At 41.3% G+C, this 16,817-nt stretch overlaps 1 protein-coding gene and 1 long non-coding RNA gene across 3 annotated transcripts in view; one reads left to right on the top strand and one right to left on the bottom strand.

The window, feature by feature from the left end:
- Positions 1-16,817, top strand: part of LOC111870266 (zwei Ig domain protein zig-8-like) — a 223,955-nt gene that overhangs the window by 65,217 nt on the left and 141,921 nt on the right. For both annotated transcript variants that reach the window (XM_023862394.2, XM_023862393.2), the window contains exon 2: positions 4,611-4,708. In XM_023862394.2, coding sequence (XP_023718162.1) covers positions 4,648-4,708 — 61 coding nt within the window. In that variant the 5' untranslated portion in view covers positions 4,611-4,647. The remainder of the gene's footprint in view (positions 1-4,610; positions 4,709-16,817) is intronic.
- The window catches only part of LOC111870267, a 455,388-nt gene that overhangs the window by 344,413 nt on the left and 94,158 nt on the right, over positions 1-16,817 (bottom strand). The gene's annotated exons all lie outside the window — the stretch shown is intronic.

The raw sequence follows: 16,817 nt of genomic DNA, 5'->3' as shown, positions 1-16,817 counted from the left end.
AGTCCCACACCATATATGGCCTTAATCGCTCTCCACTGCTCCCATTGGTCCGTTCTCCCTAACCACCCCCCTGCCTACTTCGTATATAAGCAGCACCTTCCACATCCTATCACCACAGCTACTGCTCTCCGCAGCTATTCGACTGCTCTGAAGATGGAGGCGCTACGTTCCTCCGAAACGTCGGCCAAAACGAAGAATACACGGTGCCTAAACCCAGAAGACAACTTTCTTCATTGTCATCGCCGTGAAAACCTCAAAACTTAGATAACATTGATTGTTTTTAAAACAGAATTAACTATAATTCCAACGTAGAAAGTGACATTTTATTGTATGGATGAGATCCTTATATCAAGGTACGTATTATCACTCACTCATTCATGGAACTGAGCCCTTCTTGAGAAGCTGCCACTTGTGCAGCTACTCAAGAAATTCCCAACATTTTAAGGAACCCGAAGGTTCATTACCGTGTTCACAAGAGCCCTCCACTGGTCCTTATCCTCAGCCAGATCAATCCAAACCATACCATTCCATCCTATCTCTCTAAGATCAAATTTATTATTCTCCGCCCACCTGCATCTTGGTCTTCCCAGTGGTCTCTTTCCTTCTAGCTTTCCCGCCAATATCCTATATGCATTCGCCACAATTCGTGCAACATGCCTTGCCCATCTTACCCTCCTCAAATTGATCATTCTAATTATAGTTTGGGAAGAGTACAAGTTATGAAGCTCCTCATTATGCAGTTTGCTTCAACCATCCTATCACTATCAATGAATTATAAAATAATTGATTTAAATTAATAAATGCCATTCGGTAGAAATTTTCTCTCATACTTTTGAAGAAATGTTACGGTTACGCTGGACCTAACCGAAATTCGTTTCTAGTGGTCCGCTATAATAGAATCACAATTATAAATTTGTTATCATAGTTTCCAAGATCTTTCCGTGACCCTCTTCTGAATCCTTATGAAAAGCATATTGTCGTATGTAGACTTCAAAGTAAATCATTACTAGCAACATTTCAGAATATTGCATAATTAATCCCTAACAAATTAATTCATATCACTGCCTTTAAACATTCTTAATTTGAAAGCATAAACGCACGAAACTGTACATTCGTAAACATAATACTAAAACGTCGATTATACCCCTTATCTGCAGCTTCATAACTGTGTTCGACAATGCCACTTTTACTGGAACATTTTTAATTACTTCCTCTTTCCGATAAAATCAACATCCATATAGAAATCATTCTCTGGAACTTCCTAGTGGTACAGTCATTAAACAGAGACCCTCTAGTATCGTGGCAGTAAATCACATGGATAATTGAAAAGCAGTCATGGATTCGGCAGGACAAACTCGTGCTTTTGAAGTAATATTTACTCACAAAGGGAAAATCATAATTCCATTACGAAACCGAATCCGCACGAATGGTTTCCTTTGTACATTTTGAAACGCCAATAAATCAGAATGTGACAAAAAAAAGTTCAGTTCCTGCTACGCCTTGAACAGAAAATTATTGATCAAAGTCTCTATACGTTTGTGAAAACAATCGCTTTATATTTAATGAAATGTTAATGACGTAAGAATGAAGTTTCATGAGACTGGATATGAGTGTGAAAGAAACATTGAATGTAAGTTAATTTATTTTCAACAAGCACTGCTACTGTGACTAGAGCAACGGGACTTCGTGTTCGATAAAAGCAGGTAACCTTTTAACTGTATGAGCTACTATTAGCTTCATAAGAATATCTTTGTTCCTTGGAGTTAGTTATGAAACATAGAACAAAGAACGTTAGTGGGAGTAAAAAAGCCATGCGCCCTAGTCTATGTATTAGGTGTATGAGTCCTTTGTGTCCTCGCAGTTCTATGAAGGACAGGATTGCTTAAGATGCTGTGATATGACGCCTGAAAGCCGGAGTGGTCTACTGCCATGGAAGTAACATACGTTCCAGCGGCAAAGAATAGAAGTAGTAACATTTTTTATTTATTTCATTCTGATCCGTCACAGTAACAAATATTACATATAATATATACCTGTAATATATATTACAAATATATATTACAGGTCACATTGGACGGAGTGATTTATATTTGGAAGTAGTAACAGACGAACTGTTGCAGATGGTGATGTACGTATATTCGATTCAGTTCGATTCATTCGCAAGTTAGTTCAATTAGTTCATTAGTGATTCATTCATAAGAGGATTCAGAAGGTAGTTCAGTAGTGGAGTGTTAACCAGCGGACAACGGAAACTGAAGAAGTGACCAATTCATAAATCAGAACCAAGTCAGTCACAGTAGAAGAGAAGACACTAGCAGTGCAGTAAGAAATGGATTGAGTCACATCTACGGATACTCTCAACAAATCACTAAGATCTTATATACGTGTTTTCAGAAAATATATATAACTGCAACCGGCGAAAACATTTCGCGAATATCTGTCACCCTATTCAGTTATTCAGTATTGAGGGGGTGGGTTTCCCCATGCACCGCGACTGATAGTCTATTAAACGTCCCCATTTTTTAATTTCTACTGTCTCCATCCCCTACCGGTACTGGTGCTCGCTATCAGCCCCTTTCTGCCAGCGAGGTTTCTACTCTCTACTTGGCAGTAGTATCTAATAGTTAGTCCCTTTCTGTCAGCGAAATCGTCCCTCCTCTGGCAGTGGTACCCAATACTTCCCCATCTACCGGAGGCATTGGAAACTTCTTGGGCGGGAAAGTTTTTGGCCTAATTTAGCTCAGAGGTCTCCTAGAGACATGAGGTTCTTTAACGTGCCGTAAATCTACGACACGGGACCCACGGCTTAAAGTCCCTCCCGGAGAAGTGGAATTTTTCCGCCCTTAAAAATTCCACGACCTCCACTGGGTTTTTGAACCCACGTACTTTGAGTCATGAGGTGGGAACGTTACCCCTAGTAAATTTCTGTAGTTTGCTGTAAGTGTATAGAGCCTGTAGAGCTAAGTAGGTCCCTGCTTGCACTTTATAGCTTCATAAAGGCCTCAGAAACATACAATACTACTCCTTTCTCCAACTGGCAGAGGATAGGGTCGCGTGAACTTATGTGTTATTTCAGAGTGTGATGGTGTCACCATAATTGTGATGTCTCTACTAAGCAGTTCTCCAAATCTACAGACAAATTGAGAGATATATATTATGTATGTATGAATATACAGCTCCCAAAGCCTCTTTAAATTATCCTCTCTAGCCCACATATCAATATCTCCTAAACTGCCTAACACATATCAAATGAAACTGGCGTAGTGATCTCCCAAAATTTGATCGCCGTAGAACACGGAGGGATTTCGGTGTTTCGACTGTGTTTATGTAAATTATATAATTTGTACAATTCCTGGTAATTATCTCCCATTAAGAGGAAACTGCAAACAGAAGTTTATGAGCAGTATTGTTCTGTTTTGTTTACAGACCTATCTCTACTATCACTGTTCGATTATGCTTCTATGTTAAATGCAAATAAACGGTAAATACACAACACTGTAAAAAGAGGCCCTATATTTACTTTGGTATTGTGTTATTAAATTGTCGTTTCACTGAAGCAAATTTCGTAGTTAATTACTGAATGATCAACTGCAAAATTGGTGTGCATATCAAATTTACCGACAAGAAACGAACACAAGATTTTACTACTTCTGTAAAATCATTAAATTTTATTACATTCGATTTTATCAGAATAAATGAACTTGCCCACAACCCAGAGGATTTAAGAATAAATTATTGAAGGCAGAAAATTCGCTTTTCCGGTTACAAATATTTTTTTTCTATTCTGAATTAAACACCCGTCTCTCATAATTAGCGCTATGGAGCATAGTCCTCCTTAAGGAGCAAATACTTGCCCAACTAATCAAGAAAGTCCTCGCCTTTTACGGTGCCCAATTTTTTATTGTAATGTTTATACTAACCCAAAATATGGCCCTATCCCAAGCCAGAGGAATCGGCCTACACTCGGTCGGTCGATCGGGCAAATATTGCTGGTCCTCGCCAGTAAAGTTATTCTTGGTCTCGAATTCCGCGGGACTCATGACCATATTTTACCTCTCACGAATCTTGGATTAGCACAACTCCGCCACCACAAAAATCAGTCTACCTGCTGGCCCACCTCCCCAGACCCTTCGCCTCTCCTCTCTACTGATTTTCCATGTGCCCCCAATCCCGTCTCTTCCTGCTCTAATACTAATGGGGTTTCTACTCGACATAGTCTGTTAGCACCTACTCACGCTGGTTCCCCGCTTGCAGATTTTCCTCTTTTTTCTTCTACCATGAAGATGGAGGCGATAAGTTCCTCCGAAACGTCGGTTAACACAATATATACATTGCCCCACATCTCAGAAGGCTGCTTTCTTCACAGTCTACAACGTCGCTCACATTTAATTTAAGATCCATTTAAATATTATTCTCTCCCATAACGCAAGCTCTTCCAAGTATTGATATAATGCATAGAAAAATGTAGTTTTGATGGGGACTGTACAGCCGAAAGCTGCTACATAGAAACGCACTGTAGATTCGCTGGGGAAAGTAAAGAGAGATGGATATTATAGATTAGAGGGAACAATGCGCTTGTCTTGAGTAGTGAGTCATGTTGTGTGTTGCAGCGCTGGTGTCTCGTTACGGGCAGCCATGTAGCGGGATATGAAGGCGGCGTGGAACCTGCTTCTGATCGCCTGCTGTTCGAGCTCCCTCCTCACAGTGGGTGAGTCCGTCCACCTCAAGTGACTTGACTCCTATTTGGAACCTTGTTGCTCTCTGAGTATTTTATGACAGCCAGCTCTACCCCTGGTGACATATGCCATTCGAGCAGAATTTAAACGTTAATAATTAAAAATCGTCTAGTTTTTATTTATATATCCGTATATTTTATTTTATTTCATGCATTCTTTTATATGACTAAGCAAATGGGTCAATTTGTCACAGCATTTCGTCTAATCGTTGCATTATTTCGGCTACACACCAATTGCTGACTGATTTTCAAGCAGCTTTTCCAGTTGTCTTGTTTACGTATATTGGCGAGACAAAATGGTAAAATCCGGCCCGGTATCCGGAAACAGTATGGGCCATTTCCATTTCCGCGTCCACTGATGTGAAAGCTATCCTTGAGTTGTATTCTCATATACGTTCTGTTTAGTTTTTGCTTCGCGTGTATCCTTGTAAGCAACACAGACGTTCAGTGGTGCCTCTATCGGCGTTGCTGCAAAGTCCCGCGATTAGCATGCACAGAGAAGTGAAAGAATGCGTATAAAATTATAGTCGTGAATGGAGTAACTAAATCACCTGGAATATCTGAGCGTAGACAGAGCGACTGTATTAAAGGAAAAGGAAATTGCGGTGTTAACCGGATTCATCAGGCTAATAACAGCATCCAAGGACACGCTCCATAAAAAGGAATAAAATTTCTCATTCATCTGATTTTTTAGTTTTGGACTTATTTCTAAAGAACACAAAAGAACACAAAAGAACACAACGTATCGGAATTGCAATGNATTTTTTAGTTTTGGACTTATTTCTAAAGAACACAAAAGAACACAACGTATCGGAATCGCAATGTGTTTCCTTCTTCAGGTGTGGGTGTGGTAAACACCTAATCTGTTGGATCTGTAACTGAGGTTAGAATTTTTGTAACAGACCCAATTCTTTTTAATTCTAGTAGGGTGGGACTAAGTCCCTTGTACTGCGGCCACTTCTGGCCTATTGTACCAGCCCCAGATGATAGGTGAGGGAGATTGTGGAGCAATTGTTGGAATGAAGATTGGCAGGGGAAACCGAAGTACTCGGAGAAAACCTGCTCCAGCGCCACTTTTTCCACCACAAATTCCACTTGACCAGACCAGGAATCGAACGCGGACCGCGGCGGTGGGAAGTCAGCGACTTACCGCTTGAGCTATGGCGCGGCCTAACAGACCCAAAAGAACAGGTGTCCCCCACCCCAGCACCTGAGGACGGAAACAGATCCAGTTTCCAAAACGTTGTGTTCTTTATAATAACGAAAGTAGTACATAGCCTCAAAACCCGTTAATACAGAGAGATTTACACCAATGTCACAACCGTTTGGAATCTATTTTTCTGGTCTACCTTTAGCACCCAAAGAAGCATTCTAGTGTATGACGTTAGCTGTCCCTTACACGATCATATTACATACACAACGACCATCCCGTACCGAGGTCGATTTGATATTTCCCATTTCAGTTTGTAGGAAGTTTCTAAGAAAAATATTTTCTTTTTCTGAGGTGGATCACGAATTCGCTTTTACGCTCTTTGTGTTATCTGACGTAAAGCTCTTACTCCGAGGAAACGCCGCAGGCACGGGTAAATGTGAAACCTCTCAACCCAGGTGGATCAGATCAGTGATACGGTGGGTGTCCTTCTGCCTCATGACACTGCACCAACCTACATGTCAAGAGACATCACAGAACTCCATACGTACAGAAACTGAAGCATTACACCAGCCGCTATAGAGCTCACGAGGTAGGAAGCAATAAGAGAGATCAGCAGTTATAGAAGAATAGCAGGAACTGAGAAACTAGACTAAAAATACATTTCTCACTTAACAACACACGATTAAATTATCCTATAAATATAATTAGAGGTCAGTAAATTAGGAAACGGAGGCACGCCGTAGCGTAGTTGGTTGAGGCACTATGCTAGAAGTCGCGGGTTCTATTCCCGATGAGGTGGCTGGAATTTTTACTGACCTAATTTTTCCAGTCGCGCTATGGCCCTGGGGTTGACTCAGCCTGTAACAGAAATGAATACCAGGACTCTTCCTGGGTTAAAGGGCGGCCTGTGCTTGAGGCTGACAACCTCACTGCCATCTGTGAGCCGATTGTCTAGAAAATGTGGGAACCTCAACGTAGCAAAACCCTATGGGCCTCCACGGCCTGTTACAGGGATAGCTTTACCATTAGTTTTACACGAGGAAAGAGTCACACAATAAAACTGAAACCCGTTATTAGAAAGTAAATCCAATTTTCCTCTCAATATAACGCAGCCTCTCAAGGGTACGAAGATATGAGGACTGCACACAGATGAGTGTTCATTTGTGTGATATCTGAGATTCTCACAGGGATATCTGCGGAGAGGATTGTATTTTGTGATATGATGCGATATAGCGTAGTAGAAGTTTTCCGCCGTTTCAGAGTACATATTGACTCCATCTTTAGGGTTGAAGATTAAGCAAAATAAGTACTTATTTTGCATGAAACTTGTTTGATTTTTCGTTTCACTATTCTACCTTGAAAATGGAGGCAGTTGCTTCCTCTGAAGATTTGAGAAACTTCTATCAGAATAATATGGATTCACATCGCAGAGAGTCTTGGATTTTTAGTTGTAATATTTAATTATTCTGCCACTGTAATTGGTCGACTCATTCAGAAAACCAATCGTTTGTTAGAGATTTGCTTGGTTTCGGATGAGGAATGACTTGGTACTTGAAACCAGTGTAGAATCTACCTTCTCTCCTTCCATTTTCTTAAAATGCTTTATATCTTTATTCTTCCACGCATGTCTCGGACTCTGAAGTGTCCTCTCTAGTAATGATTCTCATTCATAATAATATCCCTGAGCGATTTCCGGAAGCAGGAAGCTCCAGACGATATCAGAGCACGTATGTCACTACCACTGAATTTTTTATATCGATTTGCGAACTTTTTTAACACACCATAATAGAAGGTCGGTTATATGTTATATGAAAATGAAAACTGTTGAGATGAGAGATCACTGGTTTGCGAATGCTGAAAATTTAGTTTATGACGGATATTAGGGAAGGAAGTTGAGGTCGTAGTAATTTCATTAATATTCTTTCGGTGAAAAAGAATAATAAGAAAATAGCCCGAAGATGGAGGCGTTATGTTCCTCCGAAATATCGGCATTCTTCACAATCACCGCCGTGAAAACCTCAAATCTTACATAAATTAAATTTTTTTCTTACTCTTCGTTTTGTGTAGTTAAGCGGTCGGGTTCTTTTTTATTGCTAGTGGGGTGGGACTAAGTCCCTTGTACTGCGGCCACTTCTGGCCTATTGTACCAGCCCCGGATGATAGGTGAGGGTGATTGTGGACCAATTGGTGGAATGAAGATTGGCAAGGGACACTGAAGTACTCGGAGAAAACCTGCCCCAGCGCCACTGTGTCGACCACAAACCCAACTTGATCAGACACGGGATCGAACCCGGGCCACCGCGGTGGGAAGCCGCTTGAGCTATGGCGCGGCCTATGCGGTTGGTTACTGCAACCTCCACGCTAACACTGAAAACATGTAATCAGTCTTTTAGCAGGAAAGTGTCTCAACCCGATAACAGATTACAGTCGATATGACGTCTGACAAGTTTCAATTTACACGAATTCTCTGTTGGAAATTTCCGAATTGAGGATAACTTCCACCATATTTTGGTAAGCTTCGGTAGGTTTTTCGGAAAAATACAAGATCTGGCGATTTCAGAGTTTCTGAAGACTCATACTGTGATCTTACTGTCATCATCATGATTATCATCATCTGCAAGTGTTGAATTGAATACTTTCTTTACTCAGACATGAAGAACCTTTGAGGATTATGAGAAATTCTTTTTTTGAAATAGTTATGTTTTCTGGGCTATAGCACCGTGTAGTCCGTTGAAACTCAACCGACATTTCGGAGGAAAATATCGCTCCACATGCAGGGCCAACCAGCGTGAAGCAGTTAGCATGCACTGCAGTGAGCAACACGGATANATATAATATAATGTTTTGGGGGGATATTGATCATGTATTGCACCAGATAGTTATCAAACCACAAATTAAAATATTTCAAAAGACACTAAATCTAGATACATATTACAATGAAAATTAAAAATCTCACGAGGCACAAATACGTCAAAAATGTGACAGAGTTGGTGTATCTGAAAATCAAAATATANAGTAACACCATGGACCTGCGATCCAGTTTTTGTGGTTTTATTCCTCGAAATCGGAGAGGAACGACAGTTTACTATAGCGATAATTCTGTGTGTCAGACGAGNCAAAGTAATATTGACGAACAAATAAACATCTCATAATATTTTGAATGCCTTGTACATATGAGGACCGCCTCTGTGGTCTAGTGGTCAGAGTTCCTGGCTACAAATCCAGAGGTCCGGGTTCGATTCCGGAGCTACCAGATTTTTTCTGAGAAGTAGTGGGTCTGGAACGGGTTCCACTCAGCCTCGTGAGGATAACTGAAGAGCTATTTCAAGGAAATTGCGGCTCATGTCTAGAAAACCGAAATTAACGGCCTTGGGGATCCGTTTCGCTGACCACGCGACACCCTCTATCCGCAAAAGTTGGCACTAACTTCACCGACAAGCGGCGGTCGCTTGCGGACTACAGGACACGGAGTTTTTTTTTTGTGCATATGGGATTATGCTTTAACCTGTCACAAGAGATACCCGGAAGAAACGAGGCCGGGCCACAGCCCAATGTTTCCATTTCTTAAATCGGAAGGGCTCCAGTTAATCGGTAACTTACAGCTAAGGTTCTCCTGTCCAGAATAACATCATAAACCGATCACAGTGGCCGCACGGTCTAAGGCAGGAACCGTCTTCGCTCTCTGGAATGCTGGGATTTGGGTTCTCATCCCACTCAAGACATGGATGTCTGTAATGTTGTATTTTAGCGTCCTGTTGCACTGAGTTTCATCCAGGATATGTATGAAGTGGTCGTCTTATAGTGCACTCAATTTCACCTGTTACTTCACGACATGTTTCGGCAACATAGTGCCATCATCAGGTGCCCTAATTACGCTAATATATTGCATTGCTTGCCCTCATATGTCTTCACAACACCATTTAAAAAGTATTTGAAAAGTGCGTATTTGTCAACTATAATAAATTTACACACACTAAAACTTGTTAAGCTTATTCATCTTATGTGTCTTAATTAAAACTTGCGTGTGGTTCTTCCACTAGGGGTCGTTTTTCTTATTTTCTGTGTAAACCGTGTCTTGTGATGTGTGTTCCCTTCTTAGCTGCGAGTGTTGTAATCATGGATGTCTGTTTGTGCCTAGGTAGCGGCCTCACGATGGGCTGATCCCCCATCCAAAGAGTCTAACCGACTGTCTAAAATTAAGAAACTGAAGTAAAACGAAGCTGTAAGCGGGAGCAAGAGGAATAGAAAAGAGGAGAGGAAATACGACTATACAGAACTCGGACAACGAAAACCGATCTTCTCTGATTTGAAAGTAAAAAAAATCGGTTTACGTAACTAAAATAAATTCGTTGGTTACGTCAACAACAGAACTGACATTCCTTACTCTCAGTCTCAAAAGGAAATAGGCTCCATTTTAGATGCACGTCCCCACCCCCTCTCCTCTTGCTTTCACGGGGGTTAAACTCGCGTCCTGACGAAGAACTTGACATGACGTCTCCGAAGTCAAGAGGAGTCGCTCTCTTTCCGTGTGAACACGTGCTTTGTACGTGCTCCAGCGGCGTTCCTTCATTATTCATGACAGTGGAACTACACTGCAACTTGCACGTAGCGAGATTCCAGCTCCTTGCCTAATGAATGACCCTGCAATTGCAACACAAAATCAAAAGAATATATTTATATGATGCTTGTATTGAATTACTGCACACTGCTGTGCAGATCGCAATGGTCGCGCGGTATGAGACATGAACTGTCTTCGCCCGCTCAAACGTTGGGATCATGGGTTCGAATCCCACTCAAGGCAAGGATGTTTCTGTGTGTTTATTCTATGTTTGTGTTGTTCTGTGCGTAGGTAGTGACCATGCGACGAGCTGATCCCCGTCCATGGAGTCCTACCGACTGTTATAGTATTAAGAAACTGAAGTGAAACGAAGCGTTTTGAGGATGCGCTCAGCTCCAAAGTGGGGGCGACAAGAAAGAGAAAGAGAGAGAGAGATAGATTGCTATCAACATCCAATTCTTTTATTTTGGACGGTACGTAACGGTGTGCATACCTTCAACTAACCAATGCAAATCAGTCAATATTTTTCTCTCCTCTTGCTTCCGCTTTGGAGCACAGGACTGATTTCTCAGTTTCGTGGTCATTTTACAGACGGTAGGATTCCTTGAAGGGGGATCAGCTAACTAAGTAGCATAAATAATAATGTACAAATTTTGTTAACCTTATAATAGACACTGGGGCACGCGGTAGCGTAGTTGGTTGACTCACTATGGTACAAGACGGAAGGTCGCGAGTTCAAGTCCCGATGAGATCACTGGATTTTTTTTCACTTTACCTAATCCTTCCAGCTGCATTATGACCCTGGGGTCGAATCAGCCTCTAACAGAAATGAGCACCACGAATATTCCTGGAGGTAAAGGGCGGCCGGCGCGTAGGGCTGACAACCTTACCGCCATCTATGAGCCGACTGTCTAGAAAATGTGAGAACTTCAACATCTCACAACCATATGAACCTCCACTGCCTGTTACATGGATACCTCTACTCCTTTTTAAGGCCCGCGCCATAGCTCAAGCGGTTAGTCGCTGGCTTCCCACTGCAGTGGCCCGGGTTCGATCCTGGATCTGGTCAATTGGGATTGTGGTGGACAAAGTGGCGCTGTGGCGGGTTTCCTCCTAGTACTTCGGTCTACCTTGCCAATATTCATTCCACCAAATTCTCCATGATCATATCACCCGGGGCAGGCTACAATAGGCCAATGAGTGGTCGCCGTGCCGAGTGGACCCAGATGGACTCCACCCCCCACTAAGCGAATTATTTTTATTTTACTTTATAATAGACACTAGAGGTTGCAGCATTCGAAGCAAAATAATTTATTTCCAGAACTACGTCTTGTCAGTTCAGTAATACCTTTCTTACACACCGTGTGGTATTCGTACACCCACGCGAAAACCTACGCCACAAGCAATATTGAATTAACTAGTGACCGCGGACATCCAAGTGATATAATCAGCAAGCATGGCCTGCAACATTCCCCGAAGGAGACTTGGAGGAGAGGAGAAAAGAGAAGAGGAGAGGAGAGGAGAGGGCGGTGCTAATTACATAGCAGACATTAAACACTGCGGCACATTGCATTTGATAAACATACCAGTACTACTGATGAACGCTGTTTGTAGTCAATCTCGTCCTACAGTCAGTTAAAGCCGGCATCATATGCGGTACTACAGGTTAATAATCCACTGTCTCCTGCAGAAATACTCTGCCTTCCAGGACGCAAAATGGAAAAGACCATTACGTCCTGGAAAACAACGTCGTGGGACATTATGTCTATCCATTCAATCTACGTACATACAAAATCACTGGAGTTGTTCCTTCATTTAAGAGAACCATTATCAGAAAATACGAATATAATCCGATAAAATGGCCGGTCACGGTAGCCGAGCTGTCTGAGGCATGTACTGTCTTCGCTCGCTTGGTAACCGGGATCGTGGGTTCGAATCCCACTCAGGGCATGGATGTTTAGTTTGTGTGTGTTTTTCTGTCTTTGTCTACAGGTAGAAGTCTTGCAACGAGCTGATCACCCGCCCAAGGAGTCTTACCGAATTTGTAAGATCTACAAAAACCGAAGTGAACGGAGAAGTTCATGGAGGTAGGCCTAGGCCCACTGGGGCTGTAGTGTCAAGGGGGAAAAAAAATCAGATAAAATATTTATCAGCAAAAAGTATATTACTCTGTTTGTAGCTAAATTATAACAGATACAAAATGCTACAGTATAGTTTATTTATTTTGTTCCGTCATCAAAATAAGAAATATAGATAAATAATATATTCGTTGATTTTTACAACATGCGAATATGCTCATTATTGACCAAGGAACCGAAACAGAACCAATCACAAAATGGCGCTGAAATATAGTACGTATTTCTAGGTACAGAGTAACATTCTACTTCTTTAAATGGCAGAATAACCGGTCTGCTCGGTGCCGAGTCTCTGTCTGCACAAAGATTAATTTGCAGCAGGAGTTGAGATGATGTAAAGTGGTGCGCCCTGTACCAAAATTTCCGAGCAGACAGCACTCAGGGTGTTCCTTTCACACCCACAGTAAACTTTTAACTTTTCATTAAAATGACATGCAATACACCACATGTCGAGAATATTCTGAAATGAATTTCGACCGTCACTCTGAGAGAAATTAAAAATAAAAATAAAACATGCTATAACCGCAGGCTCTTACCTGGTCCAAATTCGTTAAATTGCAAATGGATTACAATAGGTCCTGTCCCATACCTCCCATTCAAAATATTACAAGAACAGGCAATGGATGTGTCAGACGGTTCATGTTGCAGTTTGCCTCCATGTCGTCCAGTATTTTTTATTCCATCTGTTCCTTATGGACGGAACTGTATAATTTGCTGTTGAGCAAAATCTGTCTCGATTAAACTGGTTAGTAAAATATTCGAGGCCATATTACTTGGAAAACTAACCACGAAGTAGGTACCAAGGGTGAGAACAAATTACGTGAACCTTATTCTTTGTATTATTTCGTATAAAATTGACAATATAATTTTATTTGCACTTATAAAAGTAGAAACGTAAATATATTCCTGTAACAGGCTGTGAAGACCCATAGGGTTGTGAGACTTATAGGCTCCTACATTTTCTTTAGACAATCGGCTCATAGATTGCAGTAAGTTTGTCAGCCTTACGCGCCTGCCGCCCATTACCCCCCAGGAAGATTCCTGGTACTCATTTTTGTTAGAGGCTGAATTGACCCCAGGGCCATAGTGTGGCTGGAAGGATTAGGTAAATTAAAATATCCACCTCATCGGGACTGGAACCCGCGACCTTCCGACTTCTAGCATAGTATTTCAGCAAATTACGCTACCGTGTGCCCCCCCATAACACGGAAATTTTCCGATTTCACAAAGTGTGGCAGATCGTGGTCCGACAGAATAGTAATTATTTCCGTTATAATTGTCCCATCTTATTATCTTTCATTATGTTCTGTTTCGATTTATTTTATGTAAGATATCTGTTCGGGTTATTTTGAATGCTTTGAGAGGACCTTGTAGAGACAAAGGGATTGCAGCGACATACTGACAGCCCTGGTTTCTGCAGGACGCCTCCACAATCAGGGAGGCGCTCCACATGTGACTCTACAATACGTCACAGCAGGGTGACAGCTAATTAATTTTCGAATGTCATTGTCTGACTTAACGTTGAAGGGGATGGTCGAGTCACAGACTGTGTCAGATGACGGAAGTTCTAGCCAATCAAAGCCTCTAGAAATTTACGGAATTCAGAAATTTGTCCAATTCAGAATTCACGTTGAGTCTGCAAATCACACAATTTCCGTAAATATTTTAGCGTACCCTTAGTGTTAATTTGCTGAAGGTTCACCTTCAGATTCCAGCCGTCATCTGTTTCTGTTAGTCCTACATAAAGGGGCACCTTCATTTATCTTGAAACAAGGAAGGAGCGAAGCGAAACAAATCGAGGCCGATATTTGCGTAAGATTTTTACACGAATATCAAGTTTTTGAACATTATCTATCGTCCTATTTTTATCAAAAACTTCGTCCTGTTTTTATTTATAACACAACGTTTCCGAAATTGGACACTCTCTCCGTTTTAAGGTAAAACCTACTCAGGGCGGAAACAGAATCCAGTCACCTTAACGTTGTAATTAAATATAAAGAAGGTGTTTTATATAAAAACATGGCGCTAGATCATGTCCAGAAACATAATGTTTGTGCTAATGCACTATCGTCACGAATTTTAGAACCCTCTCTTCTGGCTGCACTATTCAGGTTTTTCAGGCCTTAGAGGGAGACACACAGACAGCAAGGTTATTTCATATGCTTCTCCTATATTTCCATAATACGGAATGTAGGTTAAAAGTGAATGCAATCTCTTCTTCATATTCCACAACATAACTTTTACGAATAAGAAAAACATAACATACATTTGACTCGCTATGTTGTTTGGGGCTTTGGTGTGGGTTCCGGAAGCTCGCAGTAAGATGAAACTACGAAACCTTTAAGATAAAATACCGCTAAACAGAACCAGTAACGCCGCTGAGAGATGAGCAAGAATTTCAAAATGAACGAGGGAATGAAATATAAATACAGTAGAAGTTATCGAAGTGTATCCAGCGAACCTGTGCTGTAACCTCTGCTTCCCACGCGCTTCTGCGATGACACCTAACTTTATACCATTTAAATTCTGAATTAATCCGTAACACCTTAATACCTGATCCAAAACAAGAATAATATTAAAATGGGACTATAAGTCACGTTATTCCTGATGTGTTTTTGTTGGAAATTGGCCAACAATAACGCGGCATGTGCCAGAAGAGGCAATATATTCCGTAAGGGGCAGACGCAACTTCAAAGCATAAGAGCGAGAACTTTCACAGAGGTGACACTGAAGAGTGTCGTCTCTAGGGAAGCAGTCCGGTAGAAGTTGTTTGTATGGCTTATCCCTCGATATTTCGAAGGAACATACTACCGATGTAAGTTAGTAACATGTTCCTTCGAAATATCGGTGGATTTCTAGCGGAATACATGACGTCAAGTCCCGAAAGACGCTATTATTCAGAACTGAAAGAAGCTATATCTGTAAGCAGAAAATTAACTAATAGTAATAAAATCATTAAACCAATTTCCAGAATTATGGCAATATTATTAATTCCACAGAAATATCGTTTACAGCAAATTTGTTTAATGAGCTGTACATTTCGTAATTCTAACCTACATATATATCTTTTATATCTATCTATGGCTCTACAGCCCTTGTGGACATTCGCTGCTTTTTCAGTTTCTTAATCTATACACACTCGGTAGGACTCCTTGGTCGGGGGATCAGACCGTCGCAAGGCCGCTACCTACACACATGACAACTCACACACATAATAAACGCAAACAGACTTCAATGTCTAGAGTGGGATTCGAAACCACGTTCCCAGTGTTCGAGTGACCACAGTGATCGACAGTTCTAACACACAGATGCTACACACTGTCGTGATATGGGAACCAAAAGAAGTTATGATGACTTCTACACCACAAGTTCCTACTGTAGCTGGATCTGGAACAGTTCAGTGCTAATTCACACATCGCCGTTGTCCTACAAACACCAAGAGCTCGAGCCAGAGAGTGCTGATCTCTACAGAGCATAACATTTTCAGTTATCAGCGTTTCCGTGTATAAAAGCAAAATCATTTGCAGCGCATTTCTTATCGCTGTAAAAAGTTTAGATATTGGTTTGACTCTGTGAATATTCAATCTTACCAACACGATCTTCTGTTATTCTGACTAGCGCGATTTAAACTCTGGCCGGTTACAGAATTTATAAGTAGATGTTTCGTTTCTTTATTCTTCGTTAGCATAAAAATGGTAACATCTTACGAATTATTCGTTTTTAAGCTCAAGGCGTTCTTGATCTCTTCGTCTTTTCTTGGGTTCACCATCCTGTCGTCCCAGGGTTTCGTACTAAAAGCTTATTAGGGTNTCTGGCCGGTTACAGAGTTTATAAGTAGATGTTTCGTTTTATTATTCTTCATGAGCATAAAAATGGTAACATCTTACGAATTATTCGTTTTTAAGCTCAAGGTGTTCTTGATCTCGTCTTTTCTTGGGTTCACCATCCCGTCGTCCCAGGGTTTCGTACTGAAAAGCTTATTAAGGCTTCTGTCCATTCTTTCCAGGTGGTCTACCCAGCTCTTCCGTTACAGTTTTATGTTTCCTATTTTTTTCCTTGGCACTACAGCCCCAGTGGGCCTAGGCCTACCTCCATGAACTTCTCCGTTCACTTCGGTTTTCTTACACATTCTGTAGGACTCCTTGGGCGGGTGATCAGCTCGTCGCAAGGCCTCTACCTGTACACAAACACAGAAAAACGCACACACACAAACTAAACATCCATGTCCTGAGTGGG

Source organism: Cryptotermes secundus, unplaced genomic scaffold (genome assembly GCF_002891405.2).
Source record: "Cryptotermes secundus unplaced genomic scaffold, Csec_1.0 scaffold94, whole genome shotgun sequence".
In the NCBI taxonomy this organism is placed as follows: domain Eukaryota; kingdom Metazoa; phylum Arthropoda; class Insecta; order Blattodea; family Kalotermitidae; genus Cryptotermes; species Cryptotermes secundus.
This window is presented reverse-complemented; position numbering and strand designations above follow the sequence as displayed.